The following is a 22,367-nucleotide window of genomic DNA, read 5'->3' as shown; positions in this document are numbered from 1 at the left end:
GGGCCATGTTCACGAACATTATTCTTCATAAACAGCTGCGTATGAGGGGTGGAAAAAAAAAATTGGCTCGGTAATTGAGAAAACGTGTTACTATGGCAAACAGCTCGAAATTGGGTGTTATTTCACAACCACTCGCTCAGGATGACGGAGCACGAACCACTCGCTCGGGATGACTGAGCACGGACTACTGGATCGGGGTAACGGAGCACAGACCACTGGTTTGGGATGATGGACCACTGGCTCGGGATGACAGAGCGTGGACCACTGGCTCGGGGTGATGGAGCGCGGACCACTGGCTCGGGGTGACGGAGCGCGGACCACTGGCTCGGGGTGACGGAGCACGGACCACTCGGTCGGGGTGACTGAGCACGGACCACTCGGTCGGGGTGACTGAGCACGGGCAACTCGGTCGGGGTGACGGAGCACGGGCCACTCGGTCGGGGTGACGGAGCACGGGCCACTCGGTCGGGGTGACGGAGCACGGGCCACTCGGTCGGGGTGACGGAGCACGGGCCACTCGGTCGGGGTGACGGAGCACGGGCCACTCGGTCGGGGTGACGGAGCACAGGCCACTCGGTCGGGGTGACGGAGCACGGGCCACTCAGTCGGGGGTGACTGAGCACGGGCCACTCGGTCGGGGTGACGGAGCACGGGCCACTCGGTCGGGTTGACGGAGCACAGGCCACTCGGTCGGGGTGACGGAGTACGGGCCACTCGGTCGGGGTGACGGAGCACGGGCCACTGGCTTTGAATGACCTGGCATGGCAAAAGCGGCCTCAATGAGTGAACGACTGACGCACACACACACACGCACAGACGCACACGCATAGACGCACACACACACAGACCCACACACACATTGCCTTTTATTAGTATAGATAATTTGACATTGTGGTGTTGTAATATAACCACCATTTCAAAACGTGAGCTGGTTTCATTTGAGTTATTGACTTAGAGTTGATGTGAAGGCATTAATACAACTCGTTTATTCTTCTTTCTAAATGTTACTAGCAAGGTACCCGTCTTTGACGGGTTCTTAGATGTCTCGCCTCGAATGATCAATTTTTTGGATTGTGGATTGGTAGAAAGGGGAATTCAACTTCATGTGATGATGTCGACCGTGACATGTGGCACATAATAATGGCGGTCCGCTCAGAAGAAGAAGAAACATTGTTTGTGATTAAAATTGAGAAAACGCACTGCCATTTCATATCGGATCATTTTGTAAATGGTATCATGCACATCTTCACCATTTCATTGTCAACCTGACACCAGCAATGTAAGTGTTTGTAAAGGTTAAGATGCCCTGTTGATCTCCATAAAATTGCGTGAGAGCGTCCTCACTGGGTATTAAAGTACTGTATAAGATTTTTACGAAATGCCAGTCCAATGAGGGTAAATATACCCCAATTCAGGACGGCATGCCGTTGAAGTCATGGGAACTCACTCCTATGGAGGGGTCCAATTGTATGATCATGCATTCTGGCCTTTCGGGGTTAGGATGTGTGCGTTTGATTGATCATGTGCTTCAGCCTTTCGGCTGAGCGGCATGTGTATGCCATCCTGGGACAATGGTTGTTAAAATGTTGTTACCTTTGGGGTTCTGGCTTAGCATGGCGTGGGAGTGGGTAATAATCTTTTCTTCACTCTCGACTCCGAAGCACTCAAATTGGAGACTAATGCGGATTACATGTTTGGGAGAGACCCAGGTTTCACAATTCTTATCACCTTAAATCAAATAGCAGTTTTTGTTTTTTTTACTTTGTGATATGGCCCGGGCCTAAAGTTTGCTCGTTGTGATGCTAACTGCACGCATTGCCTTTTCAAATTTATCCGTGTTGGGAATGTGCGCACGTTGTGTTCCCAAAGAAATGAAAAAATAAAAAGTTTTTCTATTGTTTGCAAATCTAATTGATAACGATAAATCACAAAAAGAAGACCGAGTTTATTTCATTCGTTTGTTCATATGCAGCATGTAGCTGCTGGTTTTGCATCGGTTCTTACAAGGACGTGGCGGTGCTACTGATGCAGTGCTCCCTGGAGTTTAGAGCAGGAATTTGTAACTTGGCTGGGGTGCCGACAATAGCTCGCATACTCTTTTTTTTGTGAAGGATGCCGTGGGATCTTTAACGTCACCACTACTACGTGAGGGGGAAAAGTGCCAATTTTCTTTGGAAATAATTTGACAGTGTAAGAGAAATGCAGACTGTAGCTTGGTTACTTGTTTTTTTTTATTGTGAAGAATTCAATACAAGTGGTTTTGTAAAACATCGATTGAAAAAAAAAATTATTTATTTTTGTATACCTTGTCGAGGCTCGTATGGGAGCAAGCACAAAACGCACAGCAAGGGGGCGTAAGACAAGAGGGATGGGAGAGGGAAGGACAAAACAGTGGGGAACAGAGACATTAGAGATCTGTGGAAGGGAGAGGGATGGGGCAGGGAACACAGGGTATACAAGATGGACATTCCAGGGACTTTCAGTAAGGAAAGCAGGGAATTTAATGGAGGTGGGTTTGGGGTGGATTAACGGGGGCAGAAAAGATTGAGGTTTTTAATGGGGGAAGACAAGAGGTGGTGGTGAACAACTGTTTTGAAGGCCTGGAGGGAAGAATGGGATTGAACAGAGTGTGGGAGTTTATTCCAAAGGTGGGAAAAAAGAGGACTGAAAGAGTGAAGGTGAGCAGTGATTCGTGGTTTTGGTAGTTTTACCAGAAGGGGGTTGGTGATGGACCTTGAGTGCCCTGTGGAAATATGGTGGGGACAAATAGCAGACAGAGCGGGGGGCGGGGGGGGGATTTCATTGACAGAAAGAAAAAATAATAATCATTCCACATGTCCTTCACATAACATTCAAAGGAACGTCAAACTTTGCATTATTGTTGAATTTTTTTTCTTATCAGGGCAACAATGGTGATGTACCCTATGGATGCAATGTTTACACACTTGTATCTCATTAATACAGGGTCATGTTTACGTCTCTATCGTTTAATTCATGTTGACAAATGAAATGCTTTGATAATTTTTAATTGTAATCCTCTCTGAGTGTGTAATCCCCTTGAGTGTGGTTTTGAATTGTGACAGCCTTCTTCTTGTGGACGATGGTCGCGTGCTCAAGATTTGTGACTTTGGCACAGCCTGTGACATCCAAACTCACATGACCAACAACAAAGGCAGTGCCGCATGGATGGCACCAGAGGTTTTTGAAGGTGTGAATGTCCTTTATTTTTCTTCTTTTAATAATATTCTTTATTAAGGAACATCAATCAATGTGATCAGCAGCTGCAAACTGGGCATTATTCTGAGCCAATGTTGGAGATGAAAATAGTGGAGAATAAACCAGGTTTCTCATATTGGTTAAAAGAGCTGCTTTTGTCCCTTTTCAACTTCTTAGGCAGCAACTACAGTGAGAAATGTGATGTGTTCAGCTGGGGCATCATCCTCTGGGAAGTAATAACTCGGAGGAAACCCTTTGATGAGATTGGGGGTCCAGCCTTTCGTATCATGTGGGCTGTACATAACGGTAAGTGCTCATCATCTCACTGAAGAAACTCATCTTGAGCTTGCGTCACGCTAAAGCATGGATCTACCATTGGGATGTTGAGGATCTTGGGTCGTTGGAGATGGGGAGGAGGTGGTGGGAGGGGGGGGAGGAGCCTCCATGTTGCATTTGTCTAATTGCTACATTAGCACGGACCCCCACCCCAATTCTCACTTTTAAATATTCCATGCAACCAATTATTCCTTCTGTATGGATCACCTAAGGCCAAATTGTCTGGTGTATGCGACACTTGAATTTATGGAAGTTGTCAGTGGAGTGTCGAAAGATGAGAAAGCCTCGTAAATCCAGTATGGCACAACTGACAAAGCCATAGAGAACGCAATGTTCCAACGTCAAAACAAATTGGCATGACATCTTCAACCTTTAACATTTTTTTGAGAATAGCTAAACCTTGAAGTATACTTTCCATTTCTCTTTTATCCCGAGCTCCCTCCCTCATTCTCGCATGGTATACAGATAAATTGGCTGGTATTTCTAACCGTCTTTCTTTACCATTTGTACTTGATCTTTAATATACCGATTTAAATTCAAAAGCCTGATATATTTTTAAAAGGAACTGAGGAGTACAGTTATGTACTATATATATATATATATATATATATATATATATATATATATATATATATATATATATATATATATATATATATATATATATATATATATATATATATATATATATATATATATATATATATATATATATATATATATAGTCATTTTGTTTTTTCATGAGACCTCCACACAGCACTTGGGGGGGGGGGGGGGTCCATAAATTGTCATCCTGGTGTTTCACAGGCAGGGCGATGCATCAATGTGTGCCATCCCTTGGATGGACGTTAAACTTTGTGCCCCGTCTTGCCGGTATTAGTTGGTGGTTGTTAAAGATCCCACGGTGTCTTTTGCGAAGAGTAGGCGAGCTATCGCCAGCACCAGGGAGCAAATTACAAATTCCTGCCCTGACTATTGCTGGGAAGGCAATGGCAAACCTCCCAGTATAACCCTTTCCAAGAAACTGCTTCGGCAGCACCGACGCTCTGCAACAGAGTTTGGTACATCAGAATCAGAATATATTTTGTACAAAAGAATTATGGCCAAATGATTGCTTCCCGCCCACCCCCTTTTCATGTCCCTATTTCCTTTTCCCCTTCCTTCCCTCTTCCTTTTCTCAATTTTCTTGTTTTGCTTTTCTTACCCTCCTATCCCCTTTCTCCTGGTATATTATAGATGTAGATTGTGTGCAACTTTCACAAAAACCTTTTATTTCTCCTGGCTGAGATGTACCAAGTGAAAAGATTCATTTTTGTTTTTGAAGCCTTGCATGTTGAGCATAGGTTTGGTGATGCGGTGTGGTGTGCGCCACGTAGGTACACGGCCGCCACAAGTGCGTAATTTGCCAAGACCATTGGAAAATATAATGACGCGCTGCTGGGACGGAGATCCTTCCAAACGGCCATCAATGGAGGAGATTGTGCGCACAATGAAGCAGCTGATGAAGGTCCTCCGTCACTTCTTTAATTTAGTTGACGACTCGATTTGATGAAATGGCAGATAAACTTTGCCTTCTATTGAGTTGTATTTTTAAATTATTTTCCAATATTACAAGGAAGCATTTTTACAAAGAAGTGAGAAGACTAATCTGATATGATTTTATCACCAATGGGACCGCTGTGGTAATTGCATACCAATAGAGTGAAACTTAGCCATGGCTACTTCCCCCTTCCCCCTTAGTTTCTGCCCCCATGTCACTGTCCTCCTTCTCTTCTTATTTTTATATGCAGGCAGTCCACGGTTTGCGAACACAATGTGTTCTTGAAAATGTGGTTGTAAGCTGGATGTTCGTAAACCGGAACAATAAATCCCCTTTAAATACATGCAACAAGTAATTAATTGGTTCCCAAACACGATTTAAACCGTATGTTTTCCATTAAAACGTTATTAACCGTGCTTTTTAAATCAAAAATGGATAATTTAGAGTAAATCAAATGTGTGTAGTATAAGGGATGACGAGGGATAACGAGCTGGAGGGGTTTATGGTGAAGCAGGGCGAGCATCGATGTCTCTTATGCCGGTAAAGAACTCCGTGGAGAGAATGACGTGTGAAATGGTGGAAGAGTGCTGGAGTGAAGCCGGTGTGAATGAGTAATTAACTCTCGAGGTCTGATTTCCGGCGTTGTGCCCAGCAGGTATGCTCAAAAAAGCTGTGTTCATGTTAATGGATCGAACGTTTGAAACATCGAAACATGATTACCAAGTATAGTGTTCGTATGAATGGGTTTACGGGTTTTCATAAACCGGGGACTACCTGTACTGGTATCAACTCGTAGATGAACAGAATAATGAAGCAAGGGATTAACGGATACAAAATAGGGCACATGGTAAGCAGTATGACAAAATGTACAGATATACAGCAACATGAGATAATATATAAAAAAAAATTGACCATTTTTACAGCCATTTTTCCCTGCTGTGCAGGGGTTTGGCTTTTTCTTGAGGCAGTTTTTTTTTTTTTTTATGGCCGGATGCCCTTCCTGACGCCAACCCTGGTCGCCTCTTACGACACACAGGGATATGGTACACCTATTCTAACCGGGGCATACACCGGGACCAGTACACTGGCACTCATTTCGCCGACCTCGGAAGGATGACAGGCTGAGTCAACGCCCTGGTGTTAATTCAGCAGCCAACGGGGCTTGAACTCAGGACCCTGGGATCCCAAGCCACCATCTTAACCACTAAGCCAACACCAGGCTGCAACCAGATAAGTTGCAGGTAAACGGTGCGAACGGTCTCAGTGGGTGGAGTAAAGCTCAGGAGGCACGAAGATATTGGAGAGAGGCCATGGAGTGGTGGTGGATGCGAGTTTTCAAAATGCTGTAAGAAGGAGCTCAACAAACTTGAGAAGACTTCCACAGGTGAAAGTAAGGGGTGGTAAATGATTGTAGTTGACCATATAGTTCATACTTTGGGAGAGTAACAAGGAAAGGGTTTCTGTTAGAATGCATGCAACCTGGGTGGGTGAGAGTTGACCAGAAAAGTCTTCTTCTTTCATATGCAGCACAAGACTGCAGGGTAGCTTTGTTGGCTGAGGACTCAGATGTGCCACTGATGCAGTGCCCTCTGTAGGTTAGGGCAAGGGGTTTTTTTTGCATACTTTGTTGAGGCTCGTATAAGAGCTAACACACAGAATATGTAACAAAGGGAGCAGGAGACAAGAGGGGGAGAGAGAGAGGGAAGCACAACAATAATAGGGCGTGGGGACATCAATATATCTGTGAAAGGGAGAGGGATGGGGTGGGGTACACGGGATAAACAAGATGGACACTACAGGGACTTTCAGGAAAGAAAATGGGAAAGCAGGGAATTTGAAGGAGAGGTGGGTTTGGGGTGGATTCATGGGGGTAGAAAAGATAATGATTTTGGATGGGGGAAGATGAGAGCTTGTGGTGAACAGCTGTTTTGAAGACCTGCAGGGAGGAGTGGGAATGAAGAGAGTGTGGGAGTTTCTTCCAGAGGTGGGGGAAAAAGAGGAATGAAAGAGTGAAGGTGAACAGTGATTCTTGATTTTGGCAGTTTCACCAGAAGGGGGATGCTGGCAGACTTTGAGCTCCCTGCAGAAATATTACGGGGACAGGGAACAGACAGAGCATGGGGTGCAAGGCATGAGAGGAGTTGGTGGAAGACAGAAAGATCGACGACCTGCCTGCGGTGACAGAGTGAGAGGCCCAAAGACTCAGCCTCACAAGGGGAGATACCAATGATCCTAAATGCCTTGGTTTCCACAACGTGAATCTGAGCTAGGTGTGAGGCAGGAGCACCAGCCCAGAGGGGAGCTTGCAGTACTCCATAAAGCTGTGGATGACAGCTTTGTATGTGGTTGAGAGCTCAGGTGTGCCAAGGAAGGACTTTGCACGATGGAGGATGCCCAGTCGGCAACTGGCTTTGGAGGCCAGCTTGGAAATGTGGCTTTCCCAGGAAAGATCATGGCAGATAGGGAGACCCAAAAACTTGAGTGACAGAACTTCTTCAAGAGGAAATAGCTCACCGACTCTTAGGGCACAGGCAATAGCTCACCTAATCTTCGCGAAGGACTTTAACGTCCACTTGGGAGAGGCCATGGAGACTTGGGATCTTTAACGTCCACTAACTCATGCCGGCAGATGGGACGCCAGTTTAACATCCACCCCAGGGACAGAGCATACATTGATGAATCACCCTGCCCGTGAAACACCAGGATGACAGTTTATAGCTGTGTCAAGATTTGAACCCAGGCTCGACAGCTTGGAGGCGATTGTGCGTACCTCCAGGCCATCCTGTCAGCCACAGCAGAGAAGTGAGATGAGAAGAGGAGCAAAATGAGACTAGTCATTAAACATAATGGTTTTAGATTGTGGCATCAAGGAGAGGGTGGAGAGTGTGAGGGGGCAGGATGGGAAGTCAATAGGTTGGGGAGCTGGGGTGGGAGGAGCCATGTTCCATGACACTTTGGATTATAACTGTGTACCATTTCAACTGTTTTCCCTTTCCTTTCCTCTCAACCTTTCTCCCATTTTCACCTCTTTCTCCTCTTCCTTTCCTTAGAATTTTCTCCCTTCGTTTTCTCCATTTACCCTCATTTTATATTCTGTATTTGGACCCTGGTGGAGCAGGGGGTTCCATTCAACCCATTTGTCGAATTGTAGATTAAGCAAGTGCATTAAGTCCAAAGGTATCCTCCATTTTGTACAGAAATCTAGGCTCATGAAGAGCACAGGGCCACTGTGTTGTGTAGCTCTTGGACTGATGGGATCGAAGGAGAACAGAAAAAGAAATCATTGCTGTCCCCATAAAGAAGGCATTTTATTCCCAAGTATGTACATCAACATTATCATCCCCAGAATCTGATAAGCTTTCACCAAATAAGTGTTAAATTTATTTTTCGAGTCGGATGAAGATATCCGGTAAGCTATTCCACACGGCTGGTATGTAAGTATCCGTATAGTTTGCTGAATTGTTTCTTTGGATGACGTCACCTCCAGAGTGCAAGGTCCTTGTTACCACCTCCAAAAGAAAATCAATTACGAACTTGACCTTTTCACTTGTATGCCTGAAATAATTAAAAAACGCCACACGGTTCCTTGTTTATTACCTTCAGTGCATCTTCATCTTAACAACAAATCAGAATTTTTCAATATTTTCATGACAGCAACGCTTTAATGAACTTCTTTAGAACTGCTGAAGTGGGTGATCTCATAGTCGGCATACGCGCCGTCAACGGGTCTGCGTGCTTTAGGCTTTCAAAGGAGCAGTACCTCTGCAACATATAATGGCCTGCATGGGCCAATCAAAACCGACCATTCTTTGACATTGGAGAGTTGATGGATTTTGATGGCTAAAGCTGGTATAATATAGGCTAAAGCAATTATGATTGGAACATTTATAACCATATCCCCTTGAATCCTTGCTGAGCAACCAAGATGTCATCCATATCAACAGAGACCCTATTTCGACAAGAGAAAAACCAATCATTTTCAAAAATTCTCATTTCAGAAGTGTCCTATGATGCTTTCCTTAGCAATCACAAGGCTAATGCATGTTTTCACAGGACAAACAGGTTTTTGGATTTATGAATTGAAAAATAATAATTCCAAGATCTTCTCCAGGGACCAGTTTGATGAAACCTTCCTTATTGGATGGATTTTCATCGGAAGCCTCACCTTGATGAATAGTCTCACATTGTAGTTATGCCAGTTTCATAAATTCGAAATTTGAAGGTGTCTCATGGTTCCTTCTTATCAATGTTTGTTGTTACTGATAGGAAGCCTTGATAGTTGTTAACAACTGCAGTTATTACCTCCGCCACCGAAGATGAAGGACGTTATGTTTTGACCCCTCTCTGCCTGTTTGCCTATCTGTGTGCAGGATATCGCAAAAAGTTGTTGACGGATCCGGATGAAATTTGGTCGGCAGGTTGGATGTGTGACAAGGACAAACTGATTAGATTTTGGTGAAGATCCGGATCTGGATCCAACTACTAGAATTTTTAAAGTGATTCTTCACCATTGAGAGATTGGGCCAAAAATGGTATATAGCACGATATTTCACAAAGTTGTGGACAGATTCGTACGAAACAGACAGGTTGGGTGTGTGACCACGACAAATTGATTTGATTTTTTTGAAGAGCCAAATCCAGATCTGGATGCAAGAATTATTTAATTTTTAAAGTGATTCTTCACCATTGTGATATCTGGCCAAAACCGATATATAGCATGATATTTCAAAAACGTATTGGGTCTGATATGTTCTCGTGGATCAGGCATTACGTGGCGGAGGTGTGCGCTCTACCGAGTACCCTTCTAGTTATTATTATCATTACTTGTGAAATTGAAGATCCGCAAGTATATTGGTTGGTCTGGTCTGTTATTCTGTCCGTCTATGTTGGTATGTAAATTGCCTGCAGGTCGCAATTCTACACCAATCTTCACAAAACGTAACCACCTGGTTGAGATTGTCAATGGCTAGAAGCCGATTGTTTGTAAGGTCAAAAGGTCAGCGCCATATGGAATTGTCAATTGACTTGAAATTTGAACAGAATTTGCATATTGAGTCATTCAATTGGTTCACCAATCAAAAGCTTGAAGCCTATTATTTTTGAGGTCCAAAGGGCAAGGCCACCGCGACTGATTTCTCCAGTAGTGGTCTATGAACGCTTGTTATCTTTGTGTTATCACAAGTTATCTTTTCAGCGGTGGAGATTTGCTGGTATGTTTGTCGTGTCATCAACTAAATAACCTTATGTTGTTTGTTTCACCCTTGAAGGAATTTATTTTTAAGGGTAAAGGTACTTAAATGTAACCCAAGTGCATGTATAAGTTTATACTCAGACTTTTATGTTATTGCCATTATATGTTGGATTAATGTTTGTTTTTTTCCATTGTTGTTGTTTCACAGTACTTCCCAGGTCATAATGAACCTTTGCAATATCCAACATATGTACCAGATATGAGTCTCAGCAACTCAAGTGCAGGTGAGTAGCGTCTCGCAATGTTCCTCGGTGGAGGGTGTGGATATACTGTCGGACCCCGACATTCGTGGGGCATACGTTCCTGAAAAATGCTGTGAATGTCGAATCTGTGAATGTCGGGCATTGTTTCAATGGGAAAAAGGGGGATCATTTCCTGGCGACTCATGATTCATCAGGGAAAATCAAAAATCCTGTGAAAAACTGCGAATACACGAAGCACAGGGCCGCGAGTATACTCGGGGTCCGCGAATTGAGGAACCGCGAATGTCAGGGTCCGACAGTACTTGCTAGTTCTAAGGTGGTTTACATGATTCCACTTGAAGTGGTGTGAATATTTTGAAAGGGAATTTAGTGTGTTAACCTTTTCTGAGTTTTGGCTGATGGGTATTGAGGAGCTACAAGGACTAAAACGTATGGTGTCATTATACCGTTATAGTTCTACCCTCATTTTGAGCAAAACTTGAAATTGGGGAAATGTTTTGCAAAAGTAACAGAAGATTGGAGTGAGTAACAATTGTACACAGTTTAGACATTGGGATTTGTTGGGTATACAGAGTCGAGGCTCACGGAAGAGCGAGAAGAGCTCTCACGGAAGAGAAGAGCACGGAAGAGCCACAGAATGGATGAGGATGCAACAGAATTCTGAGAGATAGAGAGAGACAGAGACAGAGACTGACACAACAACAGAGTTGAATGACAAAATAGAGGGAGATTTGGACAAACAATGGGTATGAATTAGGAGGAGGGGGGGCAGGAAAGGACACATTGGGTGGTCAGCATGGATATACTGTATCAGGAAATTTTTAGGAAGGAAAGACTGGAAATTTGGAAGGAGGAGGGCTTTGAGGGGTGGTGGGAGGGTAGTTCATGGGTTGGGGGATGGGGTAGTTAATGAGGTTGAAGAAATTTAATAGAATGTGAAAGTCGGTTCCACATGCGGCGAAAAAGGAATGAATGAGTGGAGATGAGCAGTGATCCTGGATTTTTGGAGTTTTACCAGAAGGGAGCTGATGGTGCACCATGTGTTCCCTGGGGGTGACAAAGCATGGAGAGAGCAGAGTGTACAAGACCTTTTTTGGAATGTACTTTGATTGCCTTCAGTCAGATTAGCCTTCCAGAAAGAGAAGGAAGTTGTTTTTGAATAACTACCTCCCACAGCATTCAGTGTGCCAGAGGTGGGAAGAAGGATATGATAACTAAGGGGTAGTTGTAGCCAAAGCTACTCCTGGGGGTTGGAAGTGTGAGATCAGAACATGCACAGTGAGATGTTGAGTTCTTGATGTAAATAGCAACTCCGACGCCAGGGTGGGGTTCAAGCCTATTACATCGGTGGAGACAATTGCCAGGGCAAGACACTAAGGAGTCGGAACGTCCTGTATGGGGGCAGGATTCTGTTAAACAGATGATGTCCGAGCTGTCATCAGCCACCTGGATTGAGACATGTCTGATTGGAGCAGAGACCATGGATGTTTGAGGTCCACACACTGTGCAACAGTGGAGGAGGCATTGAGAGGATGCTATATAGGTGGAAGGTCAAGGGACGGGGGTGAAGAAGCTGGGAAAGTGCAAGATGCGAGGGGACAGAGGGAAAGATGGGAGGCGGCGGGATGGGGAGTAAGCCGAGAGGGGGAGGGCAGGGTGAGAGGGAAGCCTGGAGAGAGTGGGATGAGGGGGGATGCAGAAAGGGGGGACATGAAGGGATGTTGAAGAGGGGGACACGTAGAAGGGGTTGGGTTGGAAGGTTGCGGGGTTATAGGAGATGTTGGGGAGGGTACTAACAAGGAGGGGTTTAACACTAATAGAACGTGAAGGGGATTTGCTTGTTGTGTGCAGACTACCTCTGCAAACTGAGACTTCTCAAGATTCCCATATTTAACATTCTGAGATAAATATCATCGGATAGGTGGCAGGAATTGTTGTTGAAGGTACGGGGAAACGTCATACAGGAGGAACTGGAAGATGAATGACAGACCAAGCGCTTCGGTGAGAGACAGATTTGCAAAATATGCCTTGTGAGGAAGAAGAAGAAGAATAGATCATGATGAAGAAGAACATGTGGGTTGCTGATGCTGGAGAAATAAGGGAAGTGAAGCATTTTAATATTTTAAAAAGCTTTTAAAGGAAGGACATATTCTTCAATGAAGCTATTGAGAAATTGTTGGAGGAACAATGTGCTGATATTCTGGGTGCCCCGCCTTTTGGGTTGTATGAGGAATAGATCTGTGTCATGTGAAAGTTAAATCTGGAGCGTTTTTTGAAATATCGCGAACACAAGCCAAGTTACCGAGATGGTTGCCATGGCAACATAATTCAGCCAATCACAGCTGTGATCTAATCAGATTGAGATAATATCATGAGGAATAGATATCTGCAATTTGAAAGCTAAATATTCAACGGTTTTTTTTTATATCCTGCACATAAAAGTGCATCGACAGATAATTAATCGATTGGTCGGTTGGACGGAGCTCATTTTAATTTCCCCGTCTCTGACCTTGTCGGAGGGCGGGGGAGGGGGGGCAAAAACACAAATGTACAGGAAGTACAGGTAGAAGGCAGAATATGATCGTGTTTTGGAGTGAAACAGTTTTTCGAGTTTTATTTATTTATTTATTTTTTGAAGCGAGGGGAAATAGGTTAATGTTGAAAAGGCAGAAAGGACGAAACATTGGGGAAGGGAGAGGAACTGAATGACAAAACAACCTTCAGACCGAGACGATTTAGCTCCTGTCTATCCGAAAAGGCCTACGCTACACAAAAAAACCTAATTCAACAATATCGACAACAATTTAAAGTCAGGTCAGGTTCGATCTGTGACCTGCTACAGGTACCATGTAAACCTGTACTAACCTGTTCCATGGTCGGGTTGTCGGCGACTAAACCGTCTCCCCCACCAGGTTTTCTGGTGAGGAGGGTGTTTGGATATGGACACCCAGCAGGATTAAAAACAAAACCTGTCAAAGGGCGGAGGAGCTCCTTGTGAGCCAACGGCCATCCATATCTAGTGCCCAACTGTGTCTGCGGACGTCCTCCTGCAGTTGGGTTACTTCTTATTAGGAGGTTGGTGGCAGGATTTGCACTCCAGCCACCGTAAAACGCTTCATTCCGCAAAACGCAAAAACGCAAAAAAATCTGAAAACCCACTCCGTGGGAGTACCTCCTGTGCAGCTTCCCTTCGCAGGGCAGCTCACCGGATGACAGGATTGGGGCAAAGCCTTCGGGACCCCCAATCTTTGATAGGAGGGAAACCACGGGGTAACATCCCTGGGTCAGATTGCGGGAGAGTGTGTCGGAGTGGTGCTGAGGTGTCGTCCACCAGACGGCGGTCTCCTTGGGTTAACCTGAGGCGGTCCCTTCGGGTGGGTGCCTGGAATGTCCTATCCCTAAGAGAGGATGATCACCTGTCTCTGTTATCATCTGAGCTCAAGCGTTTGGACATCGGGATTGCAGCTCTCTCTGAGGTTCGGAGACCGGATTGCGGCGAGATAATGGTGGGTGGTTACACCTACTATTGGTCTGGTCGCTCTGATGGTTACCATACCCAAGGAGTTGCTGTAGCTGTGTCCAATAAGCTGACCCCAATGATAATTGAGGTAACACCGGTCAACGAGCGTAATACGAGATTAAGGATTCGCCACTCCTTAGGTGTCATTTCCCTGGTCTCTATTTTTGCTCCGACTGAGGCGAGTGATCTCACCGTGAAGGACACATTCTACGCCACACTCGAGTCGGTGGTTGATCAGTGCCCCAGACGAGATACACTTCAAGTCTTGGGGGATTTCAATGCATCGACTGGAACTGATAGGGATGGTTATGAGGTGTGTGTTGGTCCCCATGGGTCAGGAACTATGAACCAGAATAGCACTAAGTTCTTTGACTTTGCAAGAAGTCATGGACTTAGGGTGGCTGGTTCATGGTTTCAGCGCCCGCAAGCTCATCGCTGGACTTGGTATTCCAACGCTGGCGGTGTGGCAAAGGAGATTGACCATGTCCTCATTGACGGTCGTTGGAGGATGATCCAGAACTGCAGGGTCTACCGGAGTGCTCAGTTCCTCAATACTGACCACAGGCTTGTTGTAGCAACTCTAAAGCTGCACCTTAAATCCTGGAGAATGGTACCATCCCAGCCTAGGCTGGATGTTGCCAAGCTCAGGGATGAGAGAGTAGCTGAGGAGTTTGCGAACAGGCTGAGTGGACACTTGGGGGGTCTGGGTGCTTTGGGGGTCCTGAAGAGTTGTGGAGCACCTTCAAGACCACCGTCCTTGATGTTGCCGGTGGATGCCTTGGAGTTCACCGCAGGGCAAAGAAGAATTTTGTCTCTCAAGGGACACTGGATACCATTGACCAGAGTCGCAGGGCCAGGCTGAATGGCAGAGCTGAGCTGTACAGGGAGCTGAGGCGTAAAGCTGTACGTGCACTGAGGGTGGACAAGGAGGCCTATGTGCGAGGAATCTGTGAGGGGGTAGAGCATCACCTGTGGACAGGTGATTCTCGTCCCGCTTACAGGGGAATTCACGCATTACGTTCATCCAAGCCCATCCCTCTGAGCACTGCAGTTCGAGCAGAGAGTGGTAGGCTCTTGACAGAGGAGTCTGAAGTGAAGGCCCGCTGGGCCGGTTACTTTGAGCGGTTGTACCAGGCTGATCCCCCAGCTGTCGAGTTGGACGTCAAGGGTGTTACAATCCCTGTTGCTGACCCTCGAATCAACTGTGATCCACCATCGCTTGTGGAAACACGGGCTGCGGTGAACCAGTTGAAACGGGGCAAAGCTCCAGGGATCTGTGGCATCCATGCTGAACTTCTCAAGGCTGGTGGAAATGCTGCACTCGTGTCGTTGCATGCAGTTTTGTGCTCTGCCTGGAACACAGGCATCATCCCAACTGACTGGAAGAGGGGCCTTGTTGTCCGTCTCTGGAAAGGGAAGGGTGATCGCCAAGACTGCAACAACTACCGAGGGGTGACACTGCTCTCAGTGCCGGGCAAGGTCTTTGCTCGGATAATTCTTGATAGGGTTCGCCACCATCTGCTTGAGCACCAGCGTCCAGAGCAGTCAGGCTTTACACCAAAGAGGTCAACGATTGACCGTATCCTTGCACTTCGTGTCCTCACCGAACGCAGACGAGAGTTTCGCAGGGGCTGCTTGCAGCCTATGTTGATCTCTGTAAAGCGTTCGATTCAGTGAATCGGGATGTCCTCTGGAGGATTCTTGGTCTTCGTGGGGTGCCACCGAAACTGATCGATCTGATGTCTGAACTCTCCTCTGGTACTGAGAGTGCTGTGAAGTGTGGTGGTACCATCTCTGACTTATTTCCAGTTGCTACTGGAGTTCGTCAGGGATGTGTACTTGCCCCCACACTTTTCAGCACTTGTATGGACTGGAATTTTGGGAGGATGTCGGAGAGATCAAGTTGCGGTGCATCGTTTGGCAATGTCAAGATCTCGGACCTTGATTTTGCAGATGATGCAGTCATCTTTGCGGAGACTTTAGACATCCTCTTGGGGTCCCTCGAGGTGCTGAATGAGGAGTCGGAGCCGTTGGGATTACGGATTTCTTGGGTCAAAACTAAGATCCAGGCTTTCGGTGACATCATGGATGCTGCTGTCCTGTCTGTGTCTGTTTGTGGTGAGGATGTTGAGGTCATGGATAGATTCACTTACCTTGGCAGTGATATTCATGTTTCCGCAGGTTGTGAGCCGGAGGTCAATAGATGTCTGGGTCGGGTCTGGGGAGTCATGGATTCACTGGATCATGGGGTGTGGTGCTGCCGGTACCTGTGCGGGAGGACGAAAGTCCGAGTCTTCAGGTCCTTGGTACTTCCAGTCTTGCTCTATGGATGCGAGACTTGGACTCTGACCAAGGATCTGAGACGGAGACTTAATTCCTTTGGTACCAGGTCTCTTCGGAGAATCCTTGGCTATCACTGGTCGGATTTTGTGTCCAACGAGCGGTTGCTGAGAGAGACTCGGATGAGATTTGTTACCTGCATAGTCCGTGAGCGTCAGCTGCGGCTGTATGGACATGTGGCTCGTTTTCCTGACGCTGATCCTGCTCACCAGATTCTCTCAGCGAGGGAGTCTCATGAGTGGAGGAGGCCAGTGGGCCGACCACGTGCCTCGTGGTTGCAGCAGGTTGACCATCATCTCAAGGAGATGGGGATGGGCCTGGCATCTGCCTGGGGGATGGCCAGACGGAGGCCCCTGGAGTACCAGCGGAAAGTGGACGCAGCGACGCGCTGTTCTGGCACATGCTCCCATACCTGACCTGACCTGACAACAAGGTACAAGGCATTTTCGATGAAAATCCAAACAGCACACAGACACGAAAATATAACAGAAAAATATTACGGATCCTGTTCAGAAATCTGAACTTTGATTGAGTGAGAAGAAGCAGCTGTAAAACCGACATACATATGGAGCATCTCCGAACCAGAGGTGAAGCCACATCAAACGAGAGCAATCAAATGTTGATAGCCCATTGCATTCACTTCTCTGTGCACCGTGTTTCTGCTGCTTCAAAATAAGTTCTCATTTCAAAATCTCTTGCGTTTTTCCTTTAATAAATGCAAGCCAGCTTCATTTTTCCCTCTTACTTCTCTCTCACCACCTCTCCCCCGACCTCCGCTCCAACCAAAAGTGTACTTGCCCACATGTGTGTGTATGTGCCTGCAAGCTGGTTATCTCAGGGTGGATTTGCATGAATTGTCAGTTTTTAAACAATCACAGTTGTTTATTTAAATTTTTGCTTTGTCATATTTTTCTATGGGCATGTGTAATTCTTTGTTTTCCACTCCCCCACAAATCCTCACTGGCGTGCTTGCATCCCTCTCTAACACATCCAGAGGCATCGAGTGGGGCGAGTAATCGCAGTGACCGGGAAGGACAGACGCCACACCACAGTCTCACTGTGCGGCATCAGGAACTCCCCATCTTGCCTTCTCCATTAAAGGCACAGCCTTTCACACTTCTCCATTTCCATGATCATGCTTTCCAGCATAATTTCGTGCAGGCCTTCACACACTTTCAATAAACCCAGCTTTTATTCATGTTTTTTTTATTTTATACCACTGCATTGTTAACTTTGGGTGTTCTTACAAATTATTTTAAATTGTGTCTTGACAGCACAGTCCTGTTTTTTGTCATAACTCGATGACTTCAGTGATGAGAACATTTAAATACAATTTCAAACGAATATCCAAAGAAATCATTGTTAGGATGACTACTTGTCCTGTTATGGATTATCCCTTCGTTTTTGTCATTTCATTTTCTGTACACAAGGCTCTGTATTGCACTAAATTGATGTTATTCCAAGCTAATTGATGTTTCCCGATTATGTAACACAATATGTTTAATCATAACTTTTTGTATCCTCTTCATGGTTCCTCTTCTCCAACTTAAACCATGTTTGGTTTCCTAATTTGTGGTTGTTTTTGCATGATTACTGCCTGCCGTAAATGGATTGTGTGAGATTGAATAATGGTGAAATTGCCAAATGAGTCACACAAGGGCACTGTTGCTATGCCTGGTGGGTTAAGATACATTAGCTGAGGGTCTGGTTTAGTTCCTAGTTAGCAATCCTTGAGTCTGTTCAGTCCCACTTTTCCTCCAGAACTTCAAATTGGCAGTATTCCACAATGTCGTGCCATCCTCCATCCTTACTGATGATCTTTCCCCCTCCATCCACCCTTCTTACGAACAGGTCACAGTTTCCTTCCCTCTCCACTCTCATATTGATTCATTCCCCTTCTTGTTGAATCCACCTGTTGTCTCACTGCTGCAATATTAGTACATTTCCTTCTTCCATCTGTTATTTTACTCTTCCATGAGCCAAGATTTTGCATCCAAAACTTTTAAGCCATTTTAATATGCTAGGTTCCCATTTTGATAGTCAGGATAAAGTTATTTTTTGCTTTTTTAATTGAGAAAAGAGCAAATGAAATGACTTATATTAAGTTGCATCACAGTACCTCTTTGAACAGAGTGGTCTTTTTATCCCAATGCAGGCAATTGAAATACTGTACATTGCAAATCAAGCTGTTATCATCAAGACTACAGAATTTTTCAAAACTATTATTTAGCAAAAGTATTTTGAAATAACGATTAACGTTTGACCTTGATTTGACCCTTGTCTTCTGCCTTTAGCTTCCTTTTTGTCTGTCTTTGCCCATTAGATTGAGAATACTGAGAAGAACAGGCCCCGCAGCTCGAGTGTGGAGTTTTCAGGTGAATCACGCTTCCGTTCACTCATCAGTTCCTCGCCTTTCAATGAATCCCAAACCTCCTGTGTGTTATTTTTACCATTTCTTAAACACCGTTCCAACTTGGCTGTTTCTGGGCCTTTATAAAACTACACATGTTATCTGTAGTTTATATGAATTGGTATTTGTTGAAATGAGGATGATAAAATATATGGAAGAGGAAAGGAAAGTTTACCTAGCAGGATATTTGCAAAAGGTCATGACTGATTCCTTCAGCATGAAAGTTCACAAGTTTTGCTGACTCACATGGTGACTAAAGAGAAAAAGATTTTATTTGAACACAAAGGTCTGATCCTCAGGTAGGTGTGTGAATAGTTAATAATTTTGAGTTGCATAGCATAACCTCAGTTACATTGCTAGAAGCTTATCATAGACTTTGCAAACACACGGACCGAATGGCCGTGTAACCCACTTGCGCTTCTCCTTTTTTGACGAATCCTAATTGTGGTACAGAAAGGATGTTGATCACCAATCTTCTTTTTTTTTTCAATGGAAATACCTTGTTTGTTCAATTAATTGCTGGACATGCTGGTTCTTTCTGACCTCATGATGACCCATTTATAATGCGAGTCAGGGGAATGGCTCAAACAAACTTGAGAATGATTATCATAATGAAGATTTACGTCTGCCAGGTTTGTGAAAATTCCACCACGTGTTTTAGGAGTTTAAAATATCCAAAGAAGATACAGGTGGACGACTAATGCGACAGGGCATGAGCTCCCAGGAAATATAGTTTGAGGTTCACTGAATGGTGTTTGTTGGTTGGCTGTGTGCAGTTGTACAAGCTTGTGAGCATGTAGGTGGTGGTTGATCTGTTTTGGTTCTTTTGCAGCTCTCGATATGACATGGCCTGCGCCTGGCTCCCACTCTAATCCGGTACATTACGCTGCTAGCTACGAGGTGTGTCGTTTATTTAAGTACATGTGGGAGTGAATATGTGCAACCAAATCTCCATGGGAAAGGGCTTCTAACGTTCAACTCGTAACGAGTTGTTTGTTGCCCTCCCCATAAACAAGACATTGTATTGCCAAATCTGTTTTTTGTTTTTATAAACAAAGCAAAACGTGTATGTATGTGTGTGTCTATATATATATATATATATATATATATATATATATATATATATATATATATATATATATATATATATATATATATGTAAAACACACACACACACACACACACACACACACACACACACACACACAGCTGCCTGCAAAAGTATTCATCCCCGACCAATAATGCCACGTTTGGATAAGTTACGAATTATGGAGAAACAATTTTTCCAAATGAACCTTTTTATTGATAACTGAAAATATCAAACTGAACTCTTTTACCGTTGAAGGAGGTTGGTTACATGTCAGGAATACCTGCAAAAAACATGTACAAATCAAAATTCACTGGTTGTAAAAGTATTCAGCCCTTCAAATCAGTATTTGGTAGAAGCACCTTTTGCAGCAATGACTGCTACGAGTCTTTTTGTGCAGTTCTCTACCAGCTTTTCACAGTGAGATGGTGAAATCTTTGCCCATTCTTCACGTGAAAAATGCCCTAGTTCTGCCAATTTTGATTGGGATCGTCAATGGACTACAATCTTCAAGTCTCGCCATGCATGTTCAATTGGGTTCAATCAGGACTTTGACTGGGCCACTCAAGAACATTTATTTTCTTCTTATTCTGCCACTCCAGTGTGGCTTTAGCTTTGTGCTCCAGATTGTTGTTCTGCTGAAATGTGAATCTCTGATTCAGTTCCAGATTCATGGGTGATTCAAGCAAGTTTTCATCAAGGATTTTCCTGTACTTTGCACCATCCATTTTCCATTTTATCCTGACAAGCTTTCCAGTCCCTGCTGATGAAAAGTGTTCCCACAACATGATGCTGCCACCACCATGCTTAACAGTAGGAATGGTGTTGACTGGCTGTTGTGCAGTGTTAGGTTTGTGCCAGACATAATGCTTTAAATTTAGACCAAAAAGTTCAATTTTTGTCTTATTTGACCACAAAACATTTTGTGACATCATGCTTGCAGTATTATGAAGATGCTTTTTTGGAAACTCCATCTGAGCTTTTAGATGAGTAATTTTCAGTAATGGCTTCTTTTTTGCCACCTGTCCATGGAGGCTAGCTTTGTGAAGGGAACAGGATATTGTTGATTGACTTTGAAAGATCTGCAAGGCTCTCTGCCTGAGGATGAGGGTGAGTGTTCATCATTGTTGGATTTACAGTGATGTCCTGAACCAATTTCCTGCTTCTCTGGCTGCTGAGGTTGATGAACGACCTGATCTAGGTAGAGTTTGGGTGATATGATACGTCTTTCACTTTTAATGATGGATTTAACCATACTGAAAGGGACAATGAGTGACTTTGAAATCTTCTTATAACCCTCTCCTGAATGGTGCTTCTCCACCACTTTATGTCTGACTTCTTTGGAAAGCTTCTTCGTCTTCATGTTTGCCTTTTTGGTTGACCCAAGTGAGTTGCACCTTAAAATTCCTTAGATAATTGGAGGAGCTAAATTTCAAACTTAAACCACTGATTACATGCAGGTGAAACCTATAAGACTTATTTTGTAACCTTTCAAACAAATAATTTGCTTCTGAAGTCAGTTGGGGTTAATTAGGCAAAGGGTTTGAATACTTATGCAACTGAGAATCATCTGCTTTTTCCTATTAATCTAACTTATTCACATTTTATCTGCATTTTTTAGCTTTATCACTTTGTAGTAGTTTGTGAAGACTCTATATATTAAGTTTGATTTGAAAGCATCATGAAACTCGAAAGGCACTCAGTTGAGTTGCCTGATCCAGTAGAACAAATTTGGCCCAATAACATTTTGAAATATCTTGCTTTGTATCGTTTTAGGTCCCATCTCTCAATGGTGAAAGAGCACGTTAAAAATTAAAAAAAAATCTCGTATCCGGATTTGGATCTTCACCAAAATCGAATAAATTTGTTGCTGTCACACACCCAACCTGTCCACCAAGTTTTGGCCAAATCCGGTGACAACTTTTTCAGATATCCTGCTATATATCAGTTTCGCCCTAATCTCAATGGTGAAGAATCACTGAGAAAATTATATACTTTTGCAGGTGTGTGTGTGTGTGTGTGTGTGTGTGTGTGTGTGTGTGTGTGTGTGTGTGTGTGTGTGTGTGTGTGTGTGTGTGTGTGTGTGTGTGTGTGTGTGTGTGTGTGTGTGTGTGTGTGTTATTGGCCGATCATTAAATGAAGGAAGAATGCATTTCTGTTATCTGCCCGTCTCCAATGTTTGATGGGTGTTATTGATTGAAAAGAAATTGGCTCATTTAAGGATGTTGCATCATTCTTTGCAATAGTGTTGCAACCTTGGAACAGAGTGCCATGATCAAATGGACAATGAACAGCAAGGAAGGTTGCTCTGGTGAAAACTTTTAGAGGGAAACCCTGATGCTAGAATCTGACCTGAGGTCAGTTTGATGATGTTTATAAAGCTCAGTTGTTGCATCATGTTCACAGAAGGATACAGGAGGAAAAGATATCAATTTTATTTTGGAGGGGAAGCCAGAAGGGCACC

At 44.3% G+C, this 22,367-nt stretch overlaps 1 protein-coding gene across 10 annotated transcripts in view; it reads left to right on the top strand.

The window, feature by feature from the left end:
• The window catches only part of MAP3K7 (mitogen-activated protein kinase kinase kinase 7), a 77,849-nt gene that overhangs the window by 40,157 nt on the left and 15,325 nt on the right, over positions 1-22,367 (top strand). For 8 of the 10 annotated variants that reach the window (XM_085883602.1, XM_085883590.1, XM_085883584.1 and 5 more), the window contains exons 8-14: positions 3,084-3,208; positions 3,394-3,522; positions 4,929-5,059; positions 10,492-10,567; positions 17,401-17,507; positions 18,730-18,781; positions 19,649-19,716. In XM_085883602.1, the coding sequence (XP_085739728.1) occupies positions 3,084-3,208; positions 3,394-3,522; positions 4,929-5,059; positions 10,492-10,567; positions 17,401-17,507; positions 18,730-18,781; positions 19,649-19,716 (688 nt within the window). The remainder of the gene's footprint in view (positions 1-3,083; positions 3,209-3,393; positions 3,523-4,928; positions 5,060-10,491; positions 10,568-17,400; positions 17,508-18,729; positions 18,782-19,648; positions 19,717-22,367) is intronic. The other 2 variants (XM_085883600.1, XM_085883607.1) reach the window with 2 other exon arrangements.

Source organism: Eptatretus burgeri, chromosome 1, assembly GCF_056783735.1.
Source record: "Eptatretus burgeri isolate ZD-2024b chromosome 1, Ebu_testis_v1, whole genome shotgun sequence".
Lineage (NCBI taxonomy): Eukaryota > Metazoa > Chordata > Myxini > Myxiniformes > Myxinidae > Eptatretus > Eptatretus burgeri.
This window is presented reverse-complemented; position numbering and strand designations above follow the sequence as displayed.